The sequence below is a fragment of the Rhinatrema bivittatum genome, chromosome 7 (assembly GCF_901001135.1).
Source record: "Rhinatrema bivittatum chromosome 7, aRhiBiv1.1, whole genome shotgun sequence".
Lineage (NCBI taxonomy): Eukaryota > Metazoa > Chordata > Amphibia > Gymnophiona > Rhinatrematidae > Rhinatrema > Rhinatrema bivittatum.
Window position 1 is genome coordinate 10,886,544 of NC_042621.1, and position 25,168 is coordinate 10,911,711.

General features: G+C 47.2%; 2 protein-coding genes across 4 annotated transcripts in view; one reads left to right on the forward strand and one right to left on the reverse strand.

Moving 5' to 3' along the window:
• The window catches only part of CENPN (centromere protein N), a 51,925-nt gene extending 40,527 nt beyond the window's left edge, over positions 1-11,398 (reverse strand). The window contains exon 1 of one of the 2 annotated variants that reach the window (XM_029608155.1): positions 11,312-11,398. The gene's annotated coding sequence lies outside the window, so the exon portion shown is untranslated. The other variant, XM_029608154.1, reaches the window with a different exon arrangement.
• A 101-nt stretch (positions 11,399-11,499) lies between these two features.
• CMC2 (C-X9-C motif containing 2) overlaps positions 11,500-25,168 on the forward strand; it is a 35,200-nt gene continuing 21,531 nt past the window's right edge. Inside the window, exons 1-2 of one of the 2 annotated variants that reach the window (XM_029608156.1) lie at positions 11,500-11,654; positions 23,309-23,447. In XM_029608156.1, coding sequence (XP_029464016.1) covers positions 23,367-23,447 — 81 coding nt within the window. In that variant the 5' untranslated portion in view covers positions 11,500-11,654; positions 23,309-23,366. Of the gene's footprint in view, positions 11,699-23,308; positions 23,448-25,168 lie in introns of both variants that reach the window. The other variant, XM_029608157.1, reaches the window with a different exon arrangement.

Below are 25,168 nucleotides of genomic sequence, written 5' to 3' on the forward strand. Positions count from 1 at the left end.
GTAGCACTCGAAATTGGTAATGATTGCCCAGTATCGCAAAGCGCAGGAAGCATTGGTGGTCCTGATGGACTGGGATGTGAAGGTAGGCTTCGGATAGGTCCAGGGAGGTTAAGAATTGCACTGCCATTATAACGGAGTGTAGGGTTTCCATGCGGAAGTTTTGTACCCTCAGGTAATGTTGACAGCCTTGAGGTCCAGGATGGGTCAGAATGTTCCTTCTTTCTTGGGAACGACAAAACAGATGGAATAGTGGCCAGTATTTTGTTGAGACGTAGGCACCAGAGTTATCGCCTTCAGGCTGAGTAGTCTTGCTAGTGTGGTTTCCACTGCCAGTCTCTTGGAGTGGGAGTGGCACAGTGATCTCATAAATTTGTATGGGGGGATGCTTTGGAATTCCAGGGCGTACCCATCTCGAATGATAGTTAGGACCCACTTGTCCGATGTTACTTCGAACCCATCTTTGGTAGAAGAGGGTATGTCTTCTTCCTGTGGATGGATCTACGTCTTCTCATTGTGGGGCACGGCCAAAACCTGCCCCCGAGCTTTCTCCTCTCTTAATGTGCTTGTTCCGAAATGACTGAAACTTCCTGAAGTATGAAGTGCTTCGGACTGTGTGTTCCTGTAAGGTTTAAAATACTGCAAACCTCTACCCTTGGTTCTTCGGGGGGAGGATCGCTGATATGTTCTTTTGTTTCTGTCTTCAGGTAATCGGGGTACTGGGGATTCGCCCCATTTGTTGGCTAACTTCTCCAGTTCGCTTCCGAACAGGAGAGATCCTTTAAAAGGCATTTTCGTGAGATTCACCTTGGAAGTCTCGTCAGCCACCAATTTCGGAGCCATAATTGTCTTCTGGCCGCCACTGCGGCGACGACACCCCGGATGATGTGTGCACGAGGTCAGCGGTAGCATCAGTGAGGAAGGAGACTGCAGGTTCCATTGCTTCTCTGGGCATGGTAGCGTCTTTGGAAAAGATCAAACAGGAACGTGTCACCAAGGCACAGCAGGAGGCAATTTGTAGCGTCATTGCTGAGACAAAGGACTGCTTAAGGATGGCTTCCAGCCTTCTGTCTTGGGTGTCCTTCAGTGCCGCTCTTCCCTCCACAGGGATTATGGTGCATTTTGAGACACCATAGCATCCACTTTAGGGAAGTGTAGAAGTTCCTTGGCCGGGGGTTCCAGCGGGTATAGGGCTTCTAGTGCCCGTCCCCCTTTAAAACTGGCCTCTGGAGCATTCCATTCCAGGTTAATCACTTCCTTGATGGGCTCCAACATAGGAAAATAGCATGAGGTTTTACGGAGGTACACCAACATGGGATTCTTTTTAGGTTCCAATGTAGGGTCCGTGCCTGGGAGACCCAGTGTCTTCATAGTTTGGGACACGAGGGCTGGTAATTTGTCTTTGTGGAAGAATCGGAGATTGGTCCAGTATGGCTCCATTCCTAGGAGGATTTCCCCTTCTTCCAGGGAGTCAGGTTCCTCCTCTGAAGTGTCTGGCTCTCTATCCGGGATGATCTTGCATAGGAGAGGCAAGTCTCGAGAGCATCGGGAGGTGCTGGGAAGAGCTTGTGCTTCCGGCAGAGTTTGAAGCAAGTGGGCTTGTTGCGCCTGGACAAAGGTTTGCAGCCCTTTGAAAAATTCCACCCAGGAGAAGGTTCCTGGGTCCATGTTGATGCCAGGAAGGATTGTAGTGGAAGCCCCGGAGGAACTTTCCTGTGGGGGCGCCGAGTTGGACATAGTTAGGTCTGGGGTGCCATCATCCCGGATCCCGCTCCTGGCTATGGGAGGTCTTGAAACATAGAAATGACGGCAGAAGAAGACCAAACGGCCCATCCAGTCTGCCCAGCAAGCTTTCGCAATTTTTTTCTCTCATACTTATGTTACTCTTGGCCCCAACAGCAACTCCCTGGTTCCAGTTTCCCTCCGATGTAGAGAGCAGCACTGGAGCTGCATCCAAGCGAAGCATCCAGCTCAATTGGTCAGGGGTAGCAACTGCTGTAATAAGCAAGTTACTCCCACGCTTGTTTACCCAGCCTGTGCCATTCAGTTCCTGTTAGTTGTCTGAATATAATTCCTCTTTTCTTTATTCCCCCTGCCGTTGAAGCAGTGTGCTGTGCTGGATATGTTTTCCCAGTGAAGTATCCTGCTTAATTGATTCAGGGTAGTAACCGCCATAACAAGCAAGCTACTCCCATAATTATTTGTTTGCCCAGACTATGTAATTCATTCCTTGTTGGTTGTTGCCTGAATATAAATCCTCTTTTCCTCTTCCCCCCTGCCGTTTAAGCAGAGAGCTATGCTGGATATGTACTGAAATGAAGTATCAGACTTATGATTGGGCTCTCCCTGGTTCTGTTAGCACAGCTGGCACAAAAGGGATTCTAATTCAGGCTGCGCAGCTCTCAAGTGGCAGGCTGGGCAAAGGAAGGGTCCCTTGGCCCTCTTGGATGGTGGTGCCATTGTTTGTGCGTGTGTAGAGCTTAAAAACTCGTCCGTGCAAGAGTTATGCGTGCGGATGCTCTTAGTTATGCGCATCGGGAGCGCAGAAGTTATGCGCAAGTTATGCATGCAGGCAGCGGATTTTGTGCGCGTGGCACAATTATGTGTGCAGTTGTGCGCACTGCTGTACGCACAACCCAGATGTGCGCACAGTTAAGCGTGTATTCCTACGGACACGCTCAATTAGGCGCCTCGGGCCTCTGACCTGCTCCGCATGTACTGACGGCAATGGGGGAAGATGGCGACCCCCCCCCGAGGGTCTTCACATGTGTGGACCCTCGACCAGATCGGGGCCTAGCCAGAGGAAGACTGCTAAAGGAAAATTAGTTTCTTACCTGATAATTTTCGTTCCTGTAGTACCAAGGATCAGTCCAGGACACCTGCGTTGTGACTCCGCACCAGTAGATGGAGACAGACTAAAACTTGTGGGCGGAGCCATATATGCCCCTGTGCCAGTCACAGCCCCTCAGTCATACGGAATGTCAAAGTAGAACACAACCAGAGAACTAAACTAGCTATAAACCGCTAAAAGACCGGGGAAAGAAACACCCCTCCTGGAAAAGGACTCTCCAACCGAGAGAGCTAAACAAGCGGAACAGAATAATTCAGAACAATGAGCGGACTCTCCATTACTTCAGCGCAGCACTGCGGGCGGGATCCTGGACTGATCCTTGGTACTACAGGAACGAAAATTATCAGGTAAGAAACTAATTTTCCTTTCCCTGTATGTATCAGGATCAGTCCAGGACACCTGGGATGTACCAGAGCAAACCTACCGAGGGTGGGAAGCAGAGAGTCCCGCTCGGAGTACCCTCTCTCCAAAACCCCCGGAATCGGTAGCCCGGACATCCAACCGGTAATGCCTGATAAAGGTATGCAACGACTTCCAGGTGGCCGCCCTGCAAATCTCTTGAGGCGACACCTGCGAAGCTTCCGCCCAAGACGCCGCTTGAGAACGAGTCGAGTGAGCCCTAAGGCCCACAGGAAGTGGTTTTCCCCGCACCAAGTATGCCGACCCAATGGCCTCCTTGAGCCAACGGGCTATCGTTGTGCGTGACGCTGCGGCCCCTTTCTTTGGACCAGAGAACGGGACAAACAGATGATCTGTGACCCGAAACGGATTAGTGACCTCCAGATATCGAAGGAGGGATCTCCGCACGTCAAGCTTCCGTAATTCCCTTTCTTCTGGAACGGAGGACTCCCTCCCCGCAAAAGCGGGCAACTCCACCGATTGATTCACGTGAAAAGAGGACACAACTTTCAGAAGAAAGGAGGGAACCGTCCGCAAAGAAACTCCGGAATCCGAAATACGCAAGAAAGGTTCCCTACAGGACAGGGCCTGTAACTCGGAAACACGCCGTGCCGAGGCAATCGCCACCAAGAACGCCGTTTTTAAAGTGAGATCCTTAAGAGTTGCGCGTTTCAAGGGCTCAAACGGCGCCGTGCATAGAGCGGAGAGAACCCAATTGAGGTTTCAAGCCGGACAAGGGAGACGCAATGGAGGGCGAAGGTGCTTAGCACCCCGAAGGAAACGAGAAATATCCGGATGAAGCGCCAGGGACATACCACGGACCTTACCTCGCAAACAACCAAGCGCCGCCACTTGGACCCGTAGAGAACTGAACGCCAGACCTTTGGCCAGACCTGCCTGGAGGAACGCCAGAATGTTGGAGACTGACGCCGAAGTGGGGTCCACCCCCCGCTGCACGCACCATTCCTCAAAGACCACCCAGACCCGGACATAAGCCAGAGACGTCGACTGTTTCCTGGAACGCAGCAACGTAGCCACCACCGCATCTGAGTAACCTTTTCTCTTCAGCCGATTCCTCTCAAAAGCCATGCCGCGAGACAGAAGTGATCCGCATCCTCCAAACAGACGGGGCCCTGATGGAGTAGGCCCGCCATTCCTTGGAGCCGAAGGGGTGCCGCTACCGCCAGCTGGACGAGGTCCGCGAACCACGGCCGGCGCGGCCACTCCGGTGCCACCAAGATCACATTGGCTGGGTGCAACTCTATGCGCCGTAGAATCTTGCCGATCATCGGCCACGGGGGAAACACGTAGAGCAACACATCCGTCGGCCAGGGAAGCACCAACGCGTCGACGCCTTCTGCCCCCCGTTCTCGACGTCGACTGTAAAATCGCGGGGCCTTCGCGTTGTGCCACGTGGCCATCAGATCCATGTGGGGCACACCCCACGTTTCGCAAATGAGAAGGAACGCTGCGTCTCCCAGCTCCCACTCTCCGGGATCTAGGCGATGACGGCTGAGAAAATCCGCCTGAACGTTGTCGACTCCCGCAATGTGAGATGCTGCTATGTTGCTGAGATGCAGCTCCGACCAGGCCATCAAGCGCTGAGCCTCCTCCGCTACCTGGGGGCTCCTTGTCCCGCCCTGGCGGTTGATGTATGCCACGGTGGTCGCATTGTCCGACAACACTCGGACTGCCCTTCCCCGCAGCAACGGCAGAAAGGCTTGCAGGGCCAGACGGACCGCTCTGGTTTCTAGGCGATTGATAGACCACTGGGCTTGTGACACTGACCATAGGCCTTGGACCGAGCTCCCTAGGCAGACCGCTCCCCAACCGGAGAGGCTGGCATCCGTGGTAACCACTATCCAATCGGGCACCAGAAGGGAGACTCCAGAAGACAGATGACTGGGATCCAGCCATCAGAGCAGGCGCGTCCCGCAGGAGGAAGCGGTAGATGGAATTCCTCCGAGACCGGCTTCCAGCGGGACAGTAAGGACGACTGTAATGGTCGCAGATGAGCGAACGCCCAGGGCACCAGCGCCAGCGTTGAAGCCATAGATCCTAGGACCGTAAGGTAGTCGCAGACACGCGGTTGGCGGAGAGACAACAAGCGCCTCACTTGAGATTGCAGTTTGCATACCCGGTCGTGCGACAGGAACACCTTGCCCTGCTTCATGTCGAACACCGCTCCCAGATATTCCAAGGTCTGCGTGGGAGCCAGATGACTCTTGCTGAAGTTGACCACCCATCCTAGGGACTGCAAAAGATGGAGGACCCTGGCCACCGCCATCCGACACTGATCCTCGGACTTCGCCCGAATCAACCAATCGTCCAGATAAGGATGGACCAGGAGACCTTCCCGGCGCAACTGCGCTGCCACCACAACCATCACCTTTGTGAATGTACGGGGGGCCGTCGCGAGCCCAAACGGGAGCGCCCGAAACTGGTAATGCCGTCCTAGAATGCAGAACCTGAGGAAGCGCTGGAACGATGGCTGAATGCCTATGTGAAGATACGCCTCCGTGAGATCCAGGGAGGCCAGGAACTCGCCGGGCCGAACCGCGGCGATGACGGATCGAATCGTCTCCATTTTGAAGTGAGGAACGCGAAGGCATCGGTTTACCCCTTTGAGATCCAGAATTGGTCTGGACGTGCCGTCTTTCTTTGGGACGATGAAGTAGATGGAATAACGGCCCTTGCCGTGTTGGCTGACCGGGACGGGGGAAATAGCACCTAAGCCTTCCAAGCGTCGGATGGTGTCTAGCACCACCACCTTCTTCTCGGGGGCCTTGCAGGGCAAGACGAGGAACTTGTCCGCTGGAGTGCGAGCAAAATCTAACGCGTATCCGTGTCTTATCACGTTGAGGACCCACTGGTCCGACGTTACACCGGCCCATCTCTCGAAAAAGGACATCAACCGCGCCCCGACGTTGGGAACGGAGTGCTGGGGCTGCGGCGGGAGATGGGCCGACCACCTTTCATTGTGAAGACTTGGCCCCTGTGATCGCCAGGGGTCCGCCTTGCCGTCCGAAGCTCTTCCCCCGAAAGGACTGCTGTTGCCACTGCGGGGTACGGGAGGAAGAAGACCTATACGATTGCCCGGACGACCTCTGAGGACGCGACTTCCGGGAACCCCGAAAGCGGGATCTAGCTGAAAACGAAGAACGCGACCTGGATCTATCCTCGGGCAGCCTGAAAGCCCTTTTTTCCCCCAGGGACATCATTAAATCGTCTAATTCCTTGCCAAACAGCAACTTACCTTTGAATGGTAGCGCCCCGAGGTGAGCCTTGGAAGAGCCGCCCGCCGCCCAGTTGCGTAGCCACAGGAGGCGACGTGCCGAAACAGCAGCCACCATAGATCTCGCCGAAGTGCGCAGCAGATCGTGGAGCGCATCTGCGCCATAAGCTATTGCCACTTCCAACTTATCCGCCTGCGCTGCCTCGCCTGCAGAAAGATCCGCATTGGCCTGTAGAACCTGAGCCCAGCGCAAGCTAGCTCGCATAGCGAAATTCGTGCAGATGGCGGCTCGTACTCCAAGCGCGGAAACCTCGAAAATCTTCTTAAGCTGAACTTCCAGCTTCCTGTCCTGAAGATCCCTGAGGGCTGTCGCTCCCGTGACTGGGATGGTGGATCTCTTCGTTACCGCAGAAACCGCTGAATCCACCTTGGGCAGTTTGAGAAGGTCCAGCGCATCCTCCGGGAGCGGGTAAAGCTTGTCCATGGCTTTGCTGACCTTCAGACCCAATTCTGGAGTGTCCCATTCGCGAAACAGGATGTCCGTGGAAGAAAAATGAAACGGAAAGGCAACTGCCGGGCCCGTGAGGCCTAACAGGACCGGATCCATGTTCGCCTCCTGCCGAACGACTACCGGAGGGGCCTCTATTCCCAGCTCTTGGAGAATGGCCGGAATTAGGGGTGGCAGTTCCTCCCTGCGGAAGAGCCGGACCACCTTGGGATCATCTCCCTCCACTGCCTGTGATCCTTTTCCTGCGCCGGACGGAGCGGATCCGTCCGCTGCCACCTCGTCGGCCCCCTTTAGGGGCTCTTCAGGGGAATCAGTGTCCGCCCCAGTGGAGGAATCTGAGTCTGCCTCCTGTGGGACGCCATGCGGAGGCCGTTTCCCCTTCGAAGCGCTCGGGGGCACCTCCGCAACCCCCGATGGCCTCTTGGACTTCAGCAGTGGAGCCTTGCGGGATTCCCTCCGGCCGCGCTTTCTTTTCTTATATTTCAGGACTTTGCGCAGCAAAAGCGCAAAGTCCTCTGAAAACGATCCGGAATCGGAAGAAACTTCAGCGGGACTCCCCGGGGACCCCCGAGGGACCCCTCTCCGTCGCGATTCGCTGAGGAGAAAGCGCGGGGGGCAGGGCCACAGGCCCTGCCATTTCCCGCGCCATTTCGCGGACGGTGCCCAAAATGGCCGCCGCCCCCGCACTGAGCAGGAAAAGCTCCTGGGGCCTCTACCGCGCCCCCCCCCCGCTCAGCGGCGCTCGCGCAGGTCACGAACGAGCCCCCCGAGACGCCCCGGACGACCCCTCATCGCCCGGGATGCAGGCCGCGCATAGGCCCTCGCGCGCCGAGCCGCAGGCCCTGCAAATCGAACCGCAAGGCATGCCGGCGAAAACGGCGCGAAGACGGGGAGCAACGGCAGGTACCAAAATTAAAATCGCACGAACGGCCTCCCCCCTGTCAGTGGCGCCCCCCCCCCGCCGAGAGTGGCGACGCGAAGAAAACAGAGAGCCGGCTCAAAATAAAAAACACACTTTTTTTTTTGGTACAAAAAAAGCCTGTCGCTGACCAAGGTCCTGGAGCCCTAATCCAGCAGGGGTGAGAAAAAAACCGGGCTCCCCGGTGTCACCCCTGACGCTGCTACTTGGAAAAGCCGGGTCCTCGACCCTAGCAGCAGCCTCAACCGGGGGGGGGGGGGGGGGGGGGGGGGGGGGGGGGGGGGGGAAGTCCCCTCAGGACCTCTCAACCCCCCTGGGAGGCAGGGCGGACGGGACGTCAGGGACAATTTAGCAAAAGAACCCAATTAAAACACCTTAGCCTAAACTGGCCTAAAATCAAGAAAAATATAACCAACCCTGAAGGAATACCAGAACCAGGGCAGGAAGGAGCTGTGACCGCACCTGCACCATCTACTGGAGACAGAGTAAGACTGAGGGGCTGTGACTGGCACAGGGGCATATATGGCTCCGCCCACAAGTTTTAGTCTGTCTCCATCTACTGGTGCGGAGTCACAACCCAGGTGTCCTGGACTGATCCTGGTACGTACAGGAAACCCGATTTAAACCTCGTCAGAGGAAGGTCGGTACGGCTGTTTGAGCCTTGGAGACCAGAGACTTAGAAGAAAAGGTTTCTACCTTACCTGGTCTCGGCGCTTACCGGTTGCGTGCCGGGCGGTCTCCAGCTGCGGGGGGAGAGGGAAATACCTTCACCGCCGCGCTCGAATCTGCATCCGCTACCTTTCAGCCACCCTCAGAGCTAAGTCCACACCGGGAATCGGCCAGCGGACTAAGGCTCACCTCTGAGGGATATCGAATTGACCTCAGGAAAGTCTCGACTAAGGGAGGGACAGTTAGGTTTCACCGCAGGGGAAGCAGGGCTCTCTTCTTACACGTAAATTGTCTTCTCTCTTGTAAATGTTACACTATTCTCTTTTGGATAGTGTCTGCATCTGCTATGGGAGACGGAGAAATACTGAAGAGCTAAGCATGCTGTGAGGGTATATGTAGGCTGACGTCAGCTTTGAAATCTGACTGTCTCCCATCTGCTATCAGGAGAGCACAATACCCACTGGTCCTGAGTCCATCTGGCTAAACGCTAGGAAAAGCATTTTTCAAAATTCACAGATCATCTAATGTAGCAGAATCTCCAGATGAGAACTATCCTCCCAGCCCTCATCTCTAATAAAAATCCTCAAAACTTCCAATAGAGCTGAAGGGACCTAGCACCTTGGCAGGATGGGTACCAGAGGATTCCAGATAGTGATTGGCTTAGGTTTACAGAGACCAGATTGCCTGGTACACAGCTATGGTTGGTCTATCATGCGACCACAGTTTGAGAACTGTGTGCCATGATAGTTGCCCCATCTAAAACAAAAATATAGCAGTACTAAAAGATATAGAGAAGGGCAAAAAAAATTACAAAGGGGATGGAACAGCTCCCATATCCTGAAAGGGTAAAATGGTTAGGGCTTTTCAGTTTGGAGAAAAGGACTGAGGGGGTTTATGACAGGCTCTCACTTGAGAGCTGCGCAGCCTGAATTAGAATCCCTTTTGTGCCAGCAGTGCTAACAGAGGGCTACCAAAATAAGGGGAATGGAACAGCTCCCCTATGAGGAAAGACTAAAGAGGTTAGGACTTTTCAGCTTGGAGAAGAGACGGCTAAGGGGGGATATGATAGAGATGTTTAAAATCATAAGAGGTACAGAACGGGTCGATGTATATCAGTTATTTACTCTTTCGGATAATAGAAAGACTAGAGGGCACTCCATGGAGTTAGCATGGGGCACATTTAAAACTAATCGGAGAAAGTTCTTTTTTACTCAACACACAAACTCTGGAATTTGTTGCCAGAGGATGTGGTTACTACAGTTAGTATAGCTGTGTTTAAAAAAGGATTGGATACGTTCTTGGAAGAGAAGTCCATTACTTGCTATTAAGTTCACTTAGAGAATAGCCACTGCCATTAGCAATGGTAACATGGAATAGACTTAGTTTTTGGGTACTTGCCAGGTTCTTATGGCCTGGATTGGCCACTGTTGGAAACAGGATGCTGGGCTTGATGGACCCTTGGTCTGACCCAGTATGGCATTTTCTTATGTTCTTAGCAGCGTTTCCCAACCCTCTCCTGGAAGCACACCTAACCAGTCAGCTTTTTGGGATATCCACAATGCATGTGCAGGAGATAGATTTGTATACATTGGAGACCAAGTGTATGCAAATCTATTTAATCATATTCATTGTGGCAATCCTGAAAACCTGACTGGCTAAGTTGTGCCTCCAGGAGAGAGTTAGGACAGTGTGGTAGAGGTTTATAAAATCATAAGTAGAGTGGGACTAGGTAAATGGGAAACCATTATTTGCCTTCACAAATAGGGTCATGAAGAATTCCCCAGTTTTAGCATTAACAGGCAGAAGATTTAAATCAAACTGGAGAAAGTGGTTTTTCACTCAATGCACAATCGAGTTGTTTGGTAGAGGTTTATAAAATCAAAGGATGCCAAAGGATGTGGTCAAAGATTCTACCACAGCTGGATTCAAAAGGGGTTTGGACAAGTTACCAGAGGAAAAATTAAAAAATTATTAGCCAGTGAATTTGGGAAAGCCACTGTTTATCCCTGAGTGTGAGCAACAAGGAATGGATGCTCTTTGGGAGCCACAGGGTACTTCCGAGGGCAGTGGTTCTCAACCCAGTCCTCAAGGCACATCTAGCCAGTCAGGTTTTCAGGATACTCACGATGAATATGTATAAAGGTGCATACAAATCTATCTCATGTATCTTCATCGTGGGTATCCTGAAAGTCTGACTGGGTAGGTGCGTCTTTCTTACTGGGTTAAAAACCCCTGTACTAGAAGAACGGATTGTCTACTGCCGGAGAAGGTTTACTGGACCCGGCATGCCATTTCTTACTCGACCCACTATTATAGAAGATGCATCGCCCATAGGGCGTAGAGCAACAAATACAGCATGCAGAAGTGATCAGCAATCCAAATGCAGACCTGGGCACACCGCTGCTCAAGTGCTGGTGCTAGGCTCCAGCCCAGCCCGGGGCTCGGGCCGAACGTCTCGGAGACTCAAAACCGAGGCCTAATGATGCAGGGCAACCACCCACGATCAAGCCAGAACGCAGCGCCCCTGGCTGCCCAAGATTTCCTCGCAGATCCGTCGCGGTCCCGCTGCTTTCATTCAGCTTGCGAGGGGAGGCGAGGACCCGCTCCTCACTTCACCAGACCCAGCCGTGTACGAATACCAAAAACCCAGAGTAAGAAGAAAGCACCGACCCCGCGAGACCGAAACCCAGGCACCTCCGCGCAGCGCGCCCAAAGCTAACGTTTCAAACCCACCAATCACCGCCGACGTGCGGACGACGCACACCAACGTCATTACCGCGACCGTCTCCAAAGGGGAGAGAGAAGAAGGGCACCGCGAGCCTTGAATAGACAGATCGAGTGCGCACCTCAGCGCCTGCGCTGATTGGCTGGCCGCGCTCACACCGCCTTTTCCCGTTCTCAATTGGCCTGTTAGATTTGAGTGGCAGCACTGGCAGCCTATTGCCCGGGAGGAGAGGTGTTGCCGGATGAGTTTCGGCTGGGGTATGAGGGCGGAGCCTCTCGGCATTTCCGGAAAGATGCGCGGCGCTGGGTAATTGTCGGTCCTGCGAGCGGGCGCTGTCTTTGTTGGATTCAGGTACAGCAGTTTGTACGTTTGGAGCCGGCCGGGGTCGGGGGACGGTAAGTCCGGGGAAAGGAGCCTGGGCCTGCCGTTGCACCGAACGATGCCGGGCCTTTTCGTGCGTTAGCACGGATGGGGGACGACCACCCTCCCCGGGCAAATGACTGCAACAAAAAAACTTTATCCTCCAAACGGTGTTGAGAAGGAAGTCACTTTCATAGGAGTACCAGGATGGGAGGAAGCGTGCCCCTTCCCCCCATTAAACTATAATATTTATTTATCACTATGTTAAATTGTCATCCAGTTATATTGTTCCATATGTTCTACGGTTCTATGTAAAGCTCCGCTCTCTGTTGGGCAGTTCATTGTTTTTATGTAAACCGGAGTGATTTGTAGTCCCTACAAGAACTTCGGTATATAAAAAAAAATAAATTTTTTTAAAATAAATAAATAAATAAATTATGGCCGATGGAGTTGGTTAACTTTTTCCCTAATAAACGTATTCCCTTGATTATATAAAAGAAATTATAATGTGGTCTCGGGGCAGCGAGCGGGCCTGATGGATGTGTATGAGCGCCGCGAAGAGTTCCCTCATGCCTCGGGTAATAAAAATAAAATCCTGAAACGCCCCTCATCGGGGTCACTGCTTCCCCCACTCACCAACCGTCCGCTCCTCAAAAGCCGGACCACAGTCCATCAGCCCTGTTAATTGTAACTGCATCTCTTCATCACGTTTATTTATGTTCTTGGTTGTATTCTTCACACCCCTGTTTTTTTATGTAAACCGACATGATGTGAACGAGTTCATGAATGCCGCTATAGAAAAACCTTAAATAAATAAAATAAATAAATATTAAAGCTGGTTATTTTGAGGTCCCTTCAGGAGTTCTTTGTTTTCATTGAGTGAGGGCTGCCCAACCAACCATCTCTTTCTCCAGCTTTCAGTTCAGCCAACTTATGGCTCGGTGGTAAGGACCAATTGCCTAGTCTTTAGCGTCCTGACTTTTGATGCCAGTAGAGCCTGCGACAGGCACTGTAGCCCGGCAAAGCTACCATTCAATCTGTCCGCAGCGTTGCGTGCATGTAACAGCAATAGATTAATTTATGGGTGCCCAGGTTCTCTTTTCATAGAAGCGTTTTCTGTTTGTTCTATAAGTACTTGGACAAATATTATAAAATTACAGGAGACTGCTTCAAAATCTCATTATAGTGATCAAATGCATGTCTAGATTACTGTACAAATTCAGATTGTGAGCTCTCTGGGATACCTACAATACCTGCATGTAATCTGTTTTGTAATAGATGAAAGGAGGGATATAAATCATTTCATTGTAAGTTTACTCCCGAAATGTTCATCTTTAAACCTTTTTTTTTTTTTTTTTTGTCAATTTGTCTATTAATGTAGTGTACTTATGTATAGTCCACTCGAATGCATGGAAATGGGAGACAGCAAAATGTAAAATGATAACCTTTTTCTTGGATTAATGTAATGCATTTCCATATTACCTTTTGGGAATGAGCAGTTCTTTCCTCAAATCCAAACATTTCCAGAAAAAACAGATTTCATGATATTTGTAATGTGAAGGGTAAGGGGGGAGGGCTGTTAATGTGTTAGAATGATAAAAAAAAAAAAAAAATGACAGTGGCAGTTGAATTTCTGGTAGTGATTTAAACATCTCAAGTCTCTGTTAAATGCTTTTATATCAGTGTTTGATCGTTTTAATTTCAGACATCTTACAGGTCTCTGGTTTTGAATGTCCCTTTTAGTGTCCTGCTCAAAAGGTCATTGTTGCAGTGATCTGGTTCCCAAAAATTTCCCTTCACCTTTCCAGCTCAGTGGAACAAGCGTATTTTGCATTTTTACAAGAAAAGACCATGATGGTTATGTGGCGTTGGATTTTGAAGAATAAAGGTTAACAAAAACAAATCCCAAAATATATAAAGCGATACTTTTTTCATGCATGTATTTATTCATTTTCGCATTATACTTTAGAACAGAACAAAGCTACAATATGCTGTCCAACTCCAGCTAATACAACAACTAGATTTAACAGTACCCTTCCCCCTTCCACTCCCATTCCCCCATATCTGTTACTCATGCACATTGAGGCAAGGCAGCAGATATGCCACCAAGGACAAATCCAGCCGTAACAGAACAGTCAAGCCCAAAGTTCTTACAGCCATTGAATATCATCTTAAATTGGTTTAGAGAGAGTATCCCGATAACCTTGCCAAATGTTAATACACTTCTGTCCGTATTCCCAAGGTCTACTTTTCTCAGACATACGCTCAAATTGCAAAAATTTATGCAGACGCGATTTCCATTGTGTAGATGTCGGTGGTTCTAGATATATTCACACAGCCAAAATCGTTAGGAGAGCAAGGGGACATGATTTCCTAAGAAATGTTTTCCCCTGTTCAGATGGGAAATCCCCAAACAAACCAAGTAAACATACCCTCGGGGACAGTGGTATAGTCACATTTAACATCTTACCAATTGCCACAACAGTCTGACCAGAATTGAGATATCTTTATACATTGATAACAAGACCCCTTTTCAACCTTACACTTTAAACAGCTGTCAGTCACATAGTTTTGCAGCTTATGAACAAGTTCTAGATTTATACATGCAATGGATTAATTTATACCTGCTTTCTCGTAATTTCACATTTTCGGAAACCCTGAAGTTATCATGTAAAAGAGCCAAGACCTCTGACCCATTCAACTTTATGGCAGGATGCTTCTCCCATTTTGCAATTACACTGTCAATTACTTTATCGTCCCTGATAGATAGAATAGCTCTCCTAATAGAGGCACAGGAATTCGGCTTTCCCCCTTCCAAAAGAGTATCTCTTTCAAATCATTATACTCATGAAAGGCACTATTATTTTGATATAGGGATGGCACATAATGCCTTGCTTGTATAAAAAAAACAAAAAAAAACAAACTATAAAAGTCCACTGAGTCCAATTTATAACTTTCTGTAAATCCCCAAAACTCCTAATCTTATTTGTATCACCCACCAGAAGTTGCTGAACATTCAGAAGACCTTAGCTTCCCACCTTTTGAACAGTTGGTTGTTTAACCCCAGTGAAAATTGAGGATTGCCCCTTAAAGTTAAAAGGGGCATGGAAACCTTTGCCCTATGTGGTTTCTGTTTGCATAAATAACTCCAGGCATTCCTACCCACTTGTATAAATAAGCTTTGCCTAAGTTGTACAGGGACTTCAAAAAGTCGCAATTGAACTAAATGACCCGGCCAATAAGGAAATACCCAATTTTTAATAAATTCACAAGGGGAGAAATAGCTAGCTCTCAGCAACCAATCTTTAACGTGCCTCAGAATACATACTAGATTGCAGTCTCTCCATGAAGAGCATCCCAAGTCTCCCTGACTTATGTCTGCCATCAGGGTAAGTAAAAGGACTCTAGCCTTATGTTTGCCCCATATAAACTTTCTCAAAAAGGGGTTAAGCAACTTCGGCCAGCCATAAAGTGGCCAGTGCCCATATGAAACCTCAGTCTGGTATTAGACTTCCTAGCAGGGGCTTCCTTCAGACCAACGTGCGATCTGTCACTATACCTCTTAACATTGAAGATGGTATTCCTGGTGGCACTATGTTCAGCTTGTCGTATCTCCGAACTACAGGCACTATCTTGTCGGGAACCGTTCCTTAGGTTCACTCCCGGAATCATACAGCTGTGCACCGTCCTCTCCTTCCTACCGAAAGTGGTTTCCGAGTTTCATTTGAACCAAGCCATCTCCCTACCATCTCCAGATGAACATAAGGACTCTGAAAACTCACTCCTTCTTCGCCATCTAAATATCGGCAGATTCCTGGTACAACACCTGGAAAGATTGGAACCGGTGTGCAAAATGGATCGCTTGATCGTTCTTCACAGTGGAAAGAAGCAAGGAGAAGCAGCCTCGCGGGTGACCATAGCCCGCTGGATCAAGGAAGTAATCAAGGCAGCCTACATAGAGGCAGGAAAGCCCTTACCACTGCAGGTTAAGGCTCATTCTACTAGGACCCAGGCAGTATCTTGGGCAGAAACCAAGCTGCAGTCGCTTCCCGAGATCTGTCGGGCAGCGACATGGTCCTCCCCACACACCTTCTCCAGGTTGTATCACCTGGATGTTCAGGCCCAAGAAGAAGCAGCCTTCGCAAGGGCAATACTAAGTGGGCCACGGGCAGCCTCCCACCCTGTCTGGGAGTAGCTTTTGTACATCCCACTGGTCCTGAGTCCATCTGGCTACATGCTAGGAAATGGACAAATTACTTACCTGATAATTTCTTTTTCCTTAGTGTATACAGATGGACTCGGCATCCCGCCCATGGCTGCCCCAGGGAAGGAGGATCTTAGAAAGCGAACCTCGAGACTAAGCAAATACGGGTAAGCCGTTGCCTACCCCTATTTCAAGATACCCACAGTTTGTCCGGCGTCGGCGTTAATTGGTTGAATGCACTGGCGGTCTCCAGTTTTTGAAATCAGTTGAATCAAGTTTAATAAGTTTTAATCAAGTTATTTAAGCAAGATATATCCACAATGGCTTTTCGAAGAGAATATTGAAGAGCTGAGGTTACTGCAGGGGTATATCTAGGGTGACGTCAGCTTTGAAATCTGACTCTGTCTCCCATCTGCTAGCAGAAGAGCACATAACACACTGGTCCTGAGTCCATCTGTCTACACTAAGGAAAACAAAGCTATCAGGTAAGTAATTTCTCCATTTAATTATTACTAGCTTTAAGCTAGTAAAATAAACTTTAAATAACTGCAATGTAGCTAAATAGCTAAACAGGAAGACTAGACATACAGCATGCTTAATATAAATAGATGATAAAAATTGTCTAAGCCTTTGTTTATAAATTTATGAGGGTATAAAGTTATAAACAAGTAAAGTATAAATATGAGAATTGTGAGCTTGAGGATGCTGTTTTTAAGTCTGGTATAAAATAATTATTGCTCTCATACTAATACATTAACTCATAGGAGCAATGATATGTTATGACATGGGGTCCTGGAGAGAGAGAGTGATCTATAATAGTACTCCTTGTAGTCCTGGGGGAATTCTCTGCTCCCGCGGAGCACAGAATTTGCGCAGAATTCCCCCCCTGTGCAGAATTGCCAATTCTGCGCAGAAACAGGCAGAGGAGATCCTAGCATGCCACGAACAGAGCGCGCGAAGATGAAGGCCCCAGCGCACTGTGGGACGCACTCCTCTCGCGGCAAAGAAGAAGGTCCCGGCGCATCGTTCATGGCGAAAATGAAGGCCCCCAGTGCCGCGGGACATGCACCGTTTGCCACGAAAATGAAGGCCCCTGTGTACCACGAACAGAGTGTGCTCCGCTCGCGGCAAAGATGAAGGTCCCGGTGAATGCTTGTGTGTGTATGTGTGAGAAAGGGGAGGTGAGGGGGGTTGCTTGAGTGTGGGTGCTAGAAAGAGGGAGCCTATATGAGGAGATTGTGAAGGAGTGTGTATGTGTGAGAGATTGGGAGCTGGTGTGTATGAAAAAGGGATCTTGTGTTTGTGAGGGTGCTTGCCTGTGTATGTGCGTGAGAGAGCATGTGTGAAGGGGTGTGTGAGAAGAGACTTAGGTAGTCTGCGTGAGGATGTATGTGTGAGAGAGAAAGGGAGCTTGTGTAGGTGTGCATGCAAGAGAGAAGGGACCCTGTATGAGGGGATGTGTATGTGTACTAGAGAGAGGGAGGGAAAGAGGGAGCCTGTGTGAGGGGTAGTACTGAGAACGGGGTCAAACTCTGGGACTGGCGATAGCATGCAAGGGTTTGAGCCTAGAGGTGGAGGGGAGAGAGACTGGCAGGTGGAGGAGTTGGGGCCTGAGAGAGGGCAAAGTGGCCAGGGGAGTAGGGAGAGCGAGTGGAAGGGACACTCTTACAGTGAATTTCTAGGGAAATTCTGCTCAAAATATTTAAAATTCTGCATCTCTAAGTAATAATATTTTTCTGTATTAATTTAAAATGTAATTACTTAACACAATTTACATGACAGTCCTTATTTTGACTAATATAAATTTTGCAGAATTTTAAGTTGTTGTGCGCAGAATTTCCCCAGGAGTATCCTTGTTAATGATTCCCTTCTCCAGCACTACCTGATAGAGTAAACCTGAAACAGTTGGCACCCTAGATGGGACTTCAGTAAAAATACTGTTCACCTGGACCCCCCATCTTCCATGTTGGATTGTAAAGGTAACATTTTCTCCATCACCTATAACTGGATAGCTTTGCGCAGTGGCTTCTATCTGAAAAGCCAGCCAATGCCTAAATAATTGAGCCGTTGTGGTGGGCTTAACCTTACCCTTTTTATATATCTAGTTTTAAAGAAAAGAGCCCTAAAGTCTTTTGTTTGATATTTGAGTCCCATCTGGGGCGCCAATTGTCTCGGGTTCACTCTGTCAGGTAGTGCTGGAGGAGGAAATCCATTAACAAGGAGTACCCTTATAGGTCGGTCTCTCTCTCTCTCTCCAGGACCTCATGTCATATAAGTGTAACACATCATTGCTCCTAGGAGTTAATGTTTTAGTATGAGAGCAATAATTATTGTATAAGGACAGAGCTCAATAATTGGACAAAAGAATATTCCATGAAAGAATGTTTGTTTATTATATATGAGTAAACTAATCATCTCTTTTCTAAAATGGATACATAAAGAAAAAAAAATGGTTAACTTACCGTTATAAGTTAATGCCAGGTCTTGGACTGCTATCCCCTACATGATAGCCAAGTAAAGCTCAGATTTTCAGATGAATATAAGGATTAAAACCAACAATTTTCTATTATTTATTTATTTATTTATTTAATTTTTATATACCGGCATTCGCGATGGGAGTCGCATCATGTCGGTTTACAATTAACAGGGTGTGACAAGAGGAGAAAAACTTAGAACATTAACATGTGATATAAGAAGAAATAGCAGTTACAATAAAACAGGGACATAAAGTAACTTGGAAAGTAAGGAAAGCGATAGAAAATTAACAATGTGATAAAAAGAGTAACAAGGTAATATACCGTATATAATAAATTTATATAATATAATAAAATATAATATATAATATATAACATACCGTATATATAATATACCGTATATAATATACCGTATATAATAAAAGCAACATAAAAAACCTGCTCATTTAATGAGAAATAACATTATGGAGTTGTTAGAGTTTATGTTTACCCTGAGGGGAGGTCTTAGTTGATTTGGTTGAGAGAAAGTTCAATTTGTGTCTGGAAAGGCTTTCATAAATAACCAGGTTTTGAGTCTTTTTCTGAATGTAGGAAGGCAGGGTTCCTGTCTCAGTTCTGGTGGGATGGAGTTCCACAAGATAGGTCCTGCTGCAGAGAAAGCCCTGTCTCTGAGCGTTGTATGGTGAAAGGTTTTGGCAGGTGGAACCTGTAGTGAATCTCTGTATGACTCTCTGATAGGTCTGGTAGAGGTATGTTTTTTAAATGGTATTTGGAGGTTAAGCGGAGAGAGTTGATGGAATGCTTTGTAGATGATGGTGATGGACTTGTATAAGATTCTATAGTGCACTGGCAGCCAATGTAGGTCTTTGAGAATCGGAGATATGTGTTCTCTTCTTCTTGTGTTTGTCAAAATTCTGGCCGCCGTGTTCTCCAATATTAGTTCAATAATCTGCAAATTGCTGTTGGGTTGTTCTGTTTTCTCTTCTTCATTCTGTTTATTGAGGCTTCTTATGACCGATGTGGGATAAACAGAAGATCCCTAGTGGCGAGTGGATAGAAATTTAATCAAGGTGGTAACTTTTCTGCATGCAATGGCAATTGCACCTTGCTGGGCAGAGTGGATGAACCATTTGGTCTTTTGTCTACCGTCACATACTACGTTACTCTTTTGAGACCGTTTGGATTTTTACCCACTTTCCAAATGATATTGAAGGCTCTCAATCTGGTTCCATCCTGGGTGCAGCTCTGAGACCAAGCTTCTGGATTTGATAAACTGTTTCCTTGCTCTGCTTGTCCCAATTGACCTGTCTACCATATTTGTCATGCTAGGTCTTCATTTGTTGCTGCAGTGATTACATTGCATCAGTTTAAGTGGAATGGTTTCTCACTGCTTTGAGAGTCCTACCTGTCGAGTTGAACTTACTTGGTTAAGTGGGATGAAAAATGTTCATTGACTCGATCTGTTTAATGTAATGTTCCCCCAAGGTTCTGTTTTATCCTCGGTGCTCTCCAACATTTATATGGCTCCGTTGGTCAAGTTTATAGCTTTGATGTGAGATGGCATATATTGGCTGATAGCGTTCACCTGTTTTGAGTGTTGGAGAGCACCAGGGTGCAGCAGTGGTAAAACTGAATTCTTTTTTTCCCAGGCATGGGAAGTTGACTACTCTTGCAGATGTTAAAAACTCATCACTACAAAATCAGTTACTTTGGATCTCTACGGGGAGTAATGGTCTTACTCTTCTTTTTTTTTTTCCCCCTCCCTTCTTGGACCCAATCTGATTGTTCAGTTAAATTCCAGACTGTGTATGGAATCTTCAATTTCTGTTATTCCCTCAACTGTTTTGTTTCTCCAATAATTTAAACTTCGTCCGTACCTGCCCACGCAAGACTTAACCACTGTTATTCGTGCATTGATAATATCTAAAATTGGCTAGTGCAATTCTCAGTAATAGGTTCAGCCCATTAGCCTCCTCCATCATTTGCCGTAACTCCAGAACTTGGCAGCTAGACTAAAATCACAGCTCATATCACACCCGTTCTGGAGGCACTCCCCTGGTACCAGTCATCTTCAGGATCTGATTCAAAGTTCTCACCATGATTTATAAATACCTGCACCACAACCATCCTGAGCACCTTGTCCTGGTGCATTCTACCCCTGTGTGATCACTGCAATTCTAACAGCAAGGGTTGTTCTAGGTCCCACCACCATCTGTGATTCAGCAGGAGCCTAATGCTTGTTCTGCTTTTGCATATTTTGCCCCAATATGTGGAATGGTTTTCCTCTAGATATTCGCTCAGAGTTTCAATACCCAAGCCTTTTGGAAAAGGTTAAAGTCTGGGTTTTTAAGCCTTTTCTGGGCAAATCATGTGTTCAGAATATTGGACAAATTTGCTGCATTTTACATTTTTCATTTTACTGTCTTTGTATTCTTGTCATAGTTTGTTTTATTTTAATCTTTTGTTATCCAGTGTTTTAATATTTATTGTAATCCACTTTGAGTTGTCTATATTAAACGGAACATCAAGTATGACAATAAAATTAAAGATGGCTTACGGCATTGCTCAAATTCAGTAAGTCCCTTCCTACTCCTGGGGGAATTCTGTGCACAAAAACTCAAAATTCTGCAAACTTTATATTGGTCAAAATAACACAATTTACATGACAGTCTTTAAGTAATTAATAACATTTTTCTGTATTCATTTAAAATGTAAAGATGCAGAATTTTAAATATTTTGAGCAGAATTCCCCTAGGAATGCATGGTAAGAGTGCATTCCTTCCTCTCGCTCTCCCTACTCCTCTGGCCACTTTGCCCTCTCAGGCCCCAACTCCTCCACGTCTAGGCTCAACTCCTTCCACTCTATCTTCACTCCCAGAGTTTGTCCCCATTCTCAGTACTGTCCCTCCCTCTCACACACATGCTCCCTTTCTCTAGTGCACATACACATCTCCTCATACGGGCTCCCTTTCTCTCTTGCATACACACCCACACAAGCTCCCTTTCTCTCTCATGCATACAGGCTACCTCTTCACACAGGCTCTCTCTCACACATACACAATCCCTTCACACAGGCTAGCACCCTCACATACACACGATCCCTTTTTCATACACACCAGCTCACAATCTCACACACATACACACTCCACAATCTCCTCATATATGCTCCCTCTCTCTGGCACCTACGCTCAAGCATACCCTCTGCTCTCTCTCACACCCCCTCCCCTCTCACATACACACACCTCTCTACACACATTCATTCTCACCAGGGTCTTCATCTACCCCGCGAGCGGAGCAGGTCCCGTGGGAGACTTCATCTTTTCTGCGAACGCACACGCTCCTTGTACGGCACACCTGGGGCCTTCAATTTCGCCGCACATGGCACACCGGGGCTTCATCTTTGCCGTGAACGGTGCGCTCCGTTTGCAGTACACCAGGGCCTTCATCTTCTATGCCATTTTCTGCACAGAATTTGGCAATTCTGCGCAAATTCTGCGCTCTGTAATAGTACAGAATTCCTTCAGGACTACCTTCCTCAAGAGGGTACTGGAAGCATTGGGAGATAAAGTGACAAGAAGCGTTAGTGGCTGAAGTGGGATTTTATCTCTGGTTTTCCTGGCTCTAGCCTATTGCTCTAACTGCTGGGCGACTTCTGCAGTGGGAGTGTGAGGATCCTGTAGCAAAAGAGGTTTTCAAGGAGAAACAATGTAGATTATTTTTTTAAATGATTCCCTCTCTATATATTTATGTAAAAAAAAAAAAAAAAAAAATATATATATATATATATATATATATATATATATATATATATATATAAATATTTTGCTCTGGTCAGATAATCTAAAGAAGTCCCTTCCACCCCTATGGAAACCTGAAGTCTGTTTTGGAAATCTCTTGTAAATTAAAGGGGCACCATCAGGCTTGGTAGCAGGAGACAGAAAACGTTTTGAAAAGAAGGATCCTAGATTTTCTAATGCTATTTTTAATATTTTGGTCATTCCTGGAATATGAGGGGCATTTTTAAATTTTTTAAAAATTAGAAATGTTAAGTGCAGGAGCTGTGGCCACGTTTGGAGGGTTGGTGGGACTCCCAGCATCTTCCTTCACTTTGCATAACTTTGCTGCTGTACCACAGAGAGAGCTGAAGGTATAAATCACTGTAAAAGAGCTAAATGGTAAATTAAATAACTTTTAATTTAGAAAGAAAAGTGTTTGTATTTGGTCTGAGATAGACTCTGAGAGCTTAGTTTGCAATCGCACCTCTGGGAAAAATGTTTCCTATGTATCAACTCATTTATGCCTCTGTTTGTCTCCTGTTCCCCATCCCATATTGTATTTATTATTTTTATGTTTTAATTATGTATGTTAATGCTGTAAATCGCCTAGGCCTTTTTGTGGTAGGCGATCAATAAATTTTAATAAATGAAATGAAAATGAAATCTCTCTTTTTTTTTCCCTGTGGTGCAGCTGTATTGGTTCTGGAAAAACCCGGAGCCTTTACATGCTGTGATACCTATTAAAGGCCCAAGAGAAACGAGAGAGTGCACAGGTTTTCAAGTCCACGCAGGCCTCCTCTTCACATGTAGTTTATTTTGGGCTGAAATGGCAACAATCCCAGGTTTGACTCTTCTTTCTGAGCCAGGTCCTGGTAGGCCGCAGCCACGTCTGTGTGGCTTCAGTTTGCGTGCCCTTTGCTACGTTTTGTTTTTCCAGCCTTGCCAGGGCCTCCGAAAGGATGTGCATGAAAGGGAGGCAGAAGCAAACACATGGTCATGCCGTGCTCTGAACATCCCTTGGCTTGGTCACGTCCTCACGATGTACTGTGGCACTGTTCCTGTCGGACTGATCTGAACGCGCACTATGCCTTATCCATTTCGCTAGACCAGAAATAAAATGTTCCTTGCTAGAACACTTCTCGGAATTGTAGAGTTCGAAACGCTTATCTGGCATATTTCTGATATTGGCAGGTCGAAGGGTTTTCTCATTGCTTGTGTCCCTGGGCATGACGAGGTCCCTTACCTGGAGATGCACCCAGACCTGTCCCCTCACCTGCACACTGACGAATGTAATGTCCTCATTAGCCTGCTCAAGCAGTGTCATCAAGAGGTAAGACGAGACACGCCAGGTTTTGGGATGTAAGCTTACTTGTCACTGGTCAGACTTTGAGGAATTTGTGATACTTTCTCTCTCACGGTAACTAAGGGGATAATAATCGAACTACAGATCTTGGTGCAAACTCCACGGGGAGCTGGCACCAATAAACGATGCAAAAGTACCTGTGTACGTTCACTTGGAGAATTGCCACCTCAAAAATTGCCCGCAGAACTTTGCACCAACTTTCTGTGTGGGTAAACTTTTCGAGTAGAATGAGAATGTAGTTTTGATTCTACAAAACCCTGTGAAGGCCTCTTTCTAGTGCAGGGAAATGCACGGCGTTTCGTAGAAATTGAAGTGCAGCGAGGGCAGGCCGTCATCGAAAGTCCTGATTTTTCACCCTCAGAAAGAGTTTTCATTAGTGCCCTCTTGGGCTGACTTCTCAGAGCCTTTTACATGCCTAAGCGGCTGACATAAAATTGCCTGGGGCTCAATGCCAGCTAAAGGACGTGCTCCACCTGTGCTTCTATGCAACCTGGTGAGGGGGAGAGAGCTGGACCTCGGGCGTGTCCTTTTTTTGATTGTAAAATGTAGGCACATAAGTTAAACCCTCCTAAGTCCTGCCCTCTGAAGCCTGACTTTGTGCAAGCAAATCTCTGCGTGGACCGGGCCAGTTACCGGCAAAGTTTCACAGCAAACTTGTGCACGTGGATTCGCTTTGAAAGCGTGGCGTACACGTTGCACTGTTCTGAAATTCTCCGCTCTCTGTGTAACTAGCGGCTTGGTCCCTTTTTCTGTTAATGGAGCAGCATTTCTTGCACTTTGCTCTTCCTTAGAAATACGATCACACTGAACGAGGAGGGGTAGTTGTGTTAAAAACCATTCTTAGTCCCGCAAGCAGCCTGGGAATTATTATTGGGTTTTTTTCCATTTGGCATAGAGAAGACTTGGAAGTAAGTACAGATTGTTTGTTTGGTTTTTATTTGACTTCTGAGTTTGCATTAAGGATTAAACCTTGTTGGCATGAAAAGAACTGAAACCATATATAGCACGAAGTACAGTACATAAATTAGTACTTGTTCATATCAGTGACTCTCGACAATATTTTACCACTTATGTTTACAACTTAAAAAAATTTTTAAAGTACAGAATTCAAAACTTTTATCTAAAATCCAGTGCCATTTATCACCCTAACACTTTCATCTCCCCTCTCATATATGGTTTTTGATCTTTAAGAAAAGCATAGCGGTTTTTGTTAATATTAATGAAAAGACCTGAATCGGAAGGATCTGAAAAGTAATTTTAGTTGTTTTAAAATAATTTTGTGTTCTGTATTTATAGAATTTGCCTTAATTCAAAAAATTCAAGAAAAGGATGAGTAAAAGAATGATAAAAGGAAAAAGCATCAGGCTGAGAAATATCTAAACAGTTCCCAATATGAGAAGGGAGTCTAACTTAGAATAGAGGCAAAACTTCATTTTGGTCCCAAAGTAGGTGTTGCACACTTTTCCAAAACCTTTAAGATAGAGGAGTGGAAGCTCCAAGCAAGTGCGGTTTCACCCTAGAGACTTTGCCCCTCAAAGTCCACAAATGTTGAGCATCAGAAAAAAACACAGTGAACATTTTGATACTTGATAGTAACTTTTCCAAGGGAAAAGAAGATAGAAACTCACCCACACTCTCTCCCCGTTCCCTCCCTCTCCTGGCTCCTCAGCTCACTGAGGCCTCCTCAT